This window comes from Rhagoletis pomonella, unplaced genomic scaffold (genome assembly GCF_013731165.1).
Source record: "Rhagoletis pomonella isolate Grant_MI unplaced genomic scaffold, Rhpom_1.0 Rhpom_scaffold_00006, whole genome shotgun sequence".
NCBI classification, from domain to species: domain Eukaryota; kingdom Metazoa; phylum Arthropoda; class Insecta; order Diptera; family Tephritidae; genus Rhagoletis; species Rhagoletis pomonella.
This window is the reverse complement of record NW_023458560.1, coordinates 58,185,663-58,189,593: the sequence shown is the minus strand read 5'-3', so window position 1 is coordinate 58,189,593 and position 3,931 is coordinate 58,185,663. Positions and strand designations below refer to the sequence as shown.

At 37.1% G+C, this 3,931-nt stretch overlaps 1 protein-coding gene across 1 annotated transcript; it reads left to right on the top strand.

Moving 5' to 3' along the window:
- The first annotated feature begins 419 nt into the window (after positions 1–419).
- Positions 420–1,227, top strand: LOC118742000. The gene is made up of 2 exons (XM_036473965.1): positions 420–654; positions 743–1,227. The coding sequence occupies exons 1-2, from the start codon at positions 420–422 to the stop codon at positions 1,225–1,227; spliced, it is 720 nt and encodes a 239-aa protein (XP_036329858.1).
- Positions 1,228–3,931: the final 2,704 nt, after the last annotated feature.

The window sequence follows — 3,931 nt, the reverse complement described above, 5'->3', positions numbered from 1 at the left end:
GCTTCGAAAATAAATCGGATGATGCGGCACATTGGTCCAAAAGAGGTTATACACTCAACGATGGGGTACTCTACTGTTAAAACGACGAAGACAGCGAAGATGCGCAACTGGTCGTTCCTAAATCAGAGCGTCCAGGTCATTACGGAATCGACCGAACATCATACAAAATAACGACACGGTATTATTGGCCCGGGATACGGAAAGATATCGAGAAGCACGTCCATAATTGTACTGATTGCCAGCGATACAAAGCAACAAACTTGAAGCCAATGGGCTTGTACCAAACGATTTCAAGCAAGCAACGCTTCGAAATCATAGCCATCGATCTGTTTGGGCCACTGCCACCAGATGCCAATGGGATGCAGCCGATATATATTGTTGAGGACGTAGCAAGTCGCTGGGTGGAGCTCTTCGCGTTAATGGGGGCTACTGCGGAAAATTGTGCGAAAACCCTGATAGATGAGGTATTCCTGCGTTACGGAGTCCCAAGACGAATTATCAGTGACAATGGAGTGCAGTTTGTATCCGCAGTGATGCAGAAGGTTGCATTCTGCCTTGAAATAAGTCAGGTGTTCACACCGGTATATCATCCCCAGGCGAATCCGGTGGAGCGAAAGAATCGAGACATGAAGGCACAGTTGGCGATATTGGTCGGTAAGCAGCATCGCACTTGGGCAGAAAAGCTCCCAGCCATACGATTCGGTATGAATACCACTCTGCCAAAGCCCTGGGTATTCTGCAGCGTTTCTTACATTCGGGCGTGAACCAAGAACTATAGGCGATGTCCAGCATGATTTAAGGTCAATCATTCAGTCGGAGAACTTTGTTACCGAAATCACACCATACTTAGCCACGCTCACTGAAGTGTTCCAAGCTGCTCGCGAATGTGAACGGAAGCAGCAAGATGCTAACAAGCGTGCTTCTAACCTACGACGGCGTGATCAGGAAGATTTGGAAATTGGCTCTAAGGTTCTGGTCACCACACATGTCCTAAGCAATGCTACCAAGGGTGTAACGTCCAAATTCGCACCACGACGAGACGGGCCTTACGTTATCATCGGTAGACAGGGTTCTACTTCCTACGTGATTGCTCACGAGGACAACCTGCAACATCCTTTGGGCACATATAATGCATCTTCATTAGTACGATATCGCAGTTCCAGTGACGAATACGAAGGTCCCATTAACATGATACGGCGTAGAGGACGACCCCGAGAGACCACATAGGATGCTTCATCGGGACGACTTCATCGGGACGACTTCAGCATCCTAGGGGGAGACTGTAGCGGCCCTATTTCATTAATAGTTTATTTGTGTAACCATGTACTTATATTTTGTAATGCAACTCTGTGTATTCATTTCATGTAACAACCCTGTATTTCAATTTTACGTTATTTTGCAACTCTGTATTTATATCTAGCACTACAACCCTGTGCATTGCATTGACATTTGTGATTCCTATAAATACTCGAGGTTGTACTGTGAGTTTTTAATTAGCTGCGGGCCTTTGACGAGTGCGGTTCTCGTCCGATATTGCTTCGGACAGTCCAAACTCATAAAAATAAACTCAAAGCCAAAAGTTCGTATATTTTTCTGTAACTTGTGTTTTTTTATAAACAATAAACGTGTCACATGACATACAAACTGCGAAGCAAAAGGACTCTCAGCATTTCAAAAGCTAATTTATTCAAAATTGATGCTTGCAACATTTCTTTACCAAGAAATACGTTTATGGTAAAATTTTGGAGAATGGGCGTGGCACCGCTCAATTATGATCACATATATGTATATCGGTAACCGTTCTACCAATTTGTACCAAACTCGGTATGGTTATTGTGCTTGCCACATAAAAGCAAAACGTTGAAAATTATTGAAATCGGACTAAAATTGCTTTTCATATAACGGTAAATTTCAGAAATGCTTGAAACTGGAATACTTCCAAATTTAAGGACGCTAATTTACTCAAAATGGATACAGCGGTAGCTTTCGGAAAGGTGAAAAAACATATATTTAATACTTGCGCCGGGTATTTAATTTTCGGCTCCGCCCGAACTTAGACTTTCTTACTTGTTTAGTATATCTTTTTTAAGTTTTCATTTAAATGCGATTGCGCGATGGAATCTTCTTTGTTATACAAAACTGAAAATAATGAATTTTCTGAAATATGTGTGCCACCATTTTTGACCAAACACGTTTTTGTCGCAAAATGTAAAGACTTGTGAGATTTGCTTATATACATGTCGTCGCCGCCACGGTAAAAGCTGCTAACTCCTCTTTTCGGTCAAAATAACTTTTTGATAGATACTGATCGAAAGCGGGAAATGTCTCTACAAGGTGGTGAGAGCAAAAAGTTTTTTAGTATTTAGAAGCTCTAAAAATAATTGAAAATAAAATTCGCTAACTGAAAAAAATATTTTAGTACAAAGGACCTATATACATAACACAAATTTTGATTTTGATTGATTTTGATACACACGTTCTTCGTTTGGCAAGCATATGTATTCCCCACGCTATTGATTGAGAGTGCGCTCCAACATACATACATCTGCGTTTGCTTAAGGTTATATTTTTTGTCTTTTTTCTATCTTGATCCCTACCTCTACCCCTGCACTGAAAATAAAATTTCGTAAAAGTGCTACGAAAATCTTTCGTAGTGTTAGTTTTTGTACAATGTACGAAACTTTCGTTTATAATGCGAACACATTTTTCACAACGAAACAAGATTTTACGAACCATACGTAAATATAACGAAAGGACTTTTGTAAGGTATGTTTTCAGTACAATTTACGAAATCTTCCGTTTATTTTACGAAACACATTCGTAAAGCACTGAACAAATCTCTGTACGAATAATTTTGTTTATTGTAGGAAGGCATTCGTAATATTTACGTATGGTTTTAAAATTTACGAAATCTACATCTCAGTATTCGTACAATTTAGTTAATACTTTCGTATAAAGTACTAATGCAGAAACATGGCGCAGCGTAGTCGATGTTAAAAACATTGTATGCTTAAAAGCATAGTATGTATATCCACAGCTTTAATATTTAATTTTATAGTGTTTTTTATCAAGCAAATTCCTTTTTAAAACGTTTAAAATTATATTATACGTTTCACAGCAGCCATGTTGTACCATACGAATATTTTCGTACAAGATACTCAATTACCGGCAGTTTAATATTTCATCATATTTTTTGTATCGCGTGTCATTGCGGAGTTAATTGTTGGCTGCTGTGAAACATATAATATAATTTTAAACGTTTTAAAAAGGAATTTGCTTGATAAAAAACAATATAAAATTAAATATTAAAGCTCTGGATATACTATGCTTTTAAGCATACAATGATTGTAACATCGACTACGCTGCGCCTTGCGCTGCAATGTGGGACTTGATAAATAGGTAATTTCATCACTTACCTATCAGCGGCAAGCCTAAGCCAGGAGCACTACTTAATGTAATTAAAAGTTAGTACATGTATGACTTTTCACTGAAACTTGCTTTTCAGAGGCCTTATAATTTTCCTTTAATTTATAGTCGTCAAGGAAAGAAACATCGATGAAGCTGCGAATCTGTCAAGTGCCTCTACATAAAAATATTATAATGTTTAAAAAAGTAAAACCAGTATTTTTTATATTCTTTCATATTTTATATCTTATTATATTTAGTTTTGTTGAGTCTCATAGTTTAACACTTTGCACCAATAAAGTATTGAATGAAGCCTAAGCAATAAAAAATATGTAGTATAGAACCTATTCCTATGCATATAAATAAAAGACTTAAGTTTTATTATAAGTAAAATAACCTTTTTTATTAATTCTAAGCTACAGTGTAGTCAGAAAATTCTTCTTCTTTCGTAGAACGTATGATTGCTTTAATTATTAACACTATAAAAAACATTACTAAAATTATAGCACAACACTTTCATTATATT

Bases quoted from the DNA above. Each gene is read 5' to 3' on its own strand.
- LOC118742000 (XM_036473965.1), top strand. From the start codon at position 420: ATGGGGGCTACTGCGGAAAATTGTGCGAAAACCCTGATAGATGAGGTA. The intron at 655-742 runs GTAAGCAGCATC...GGTATTCTGCAG, and splicing joins ACAGTTGGCGATATTGGTCG to CGTTTCTTACATTCGGGCGT.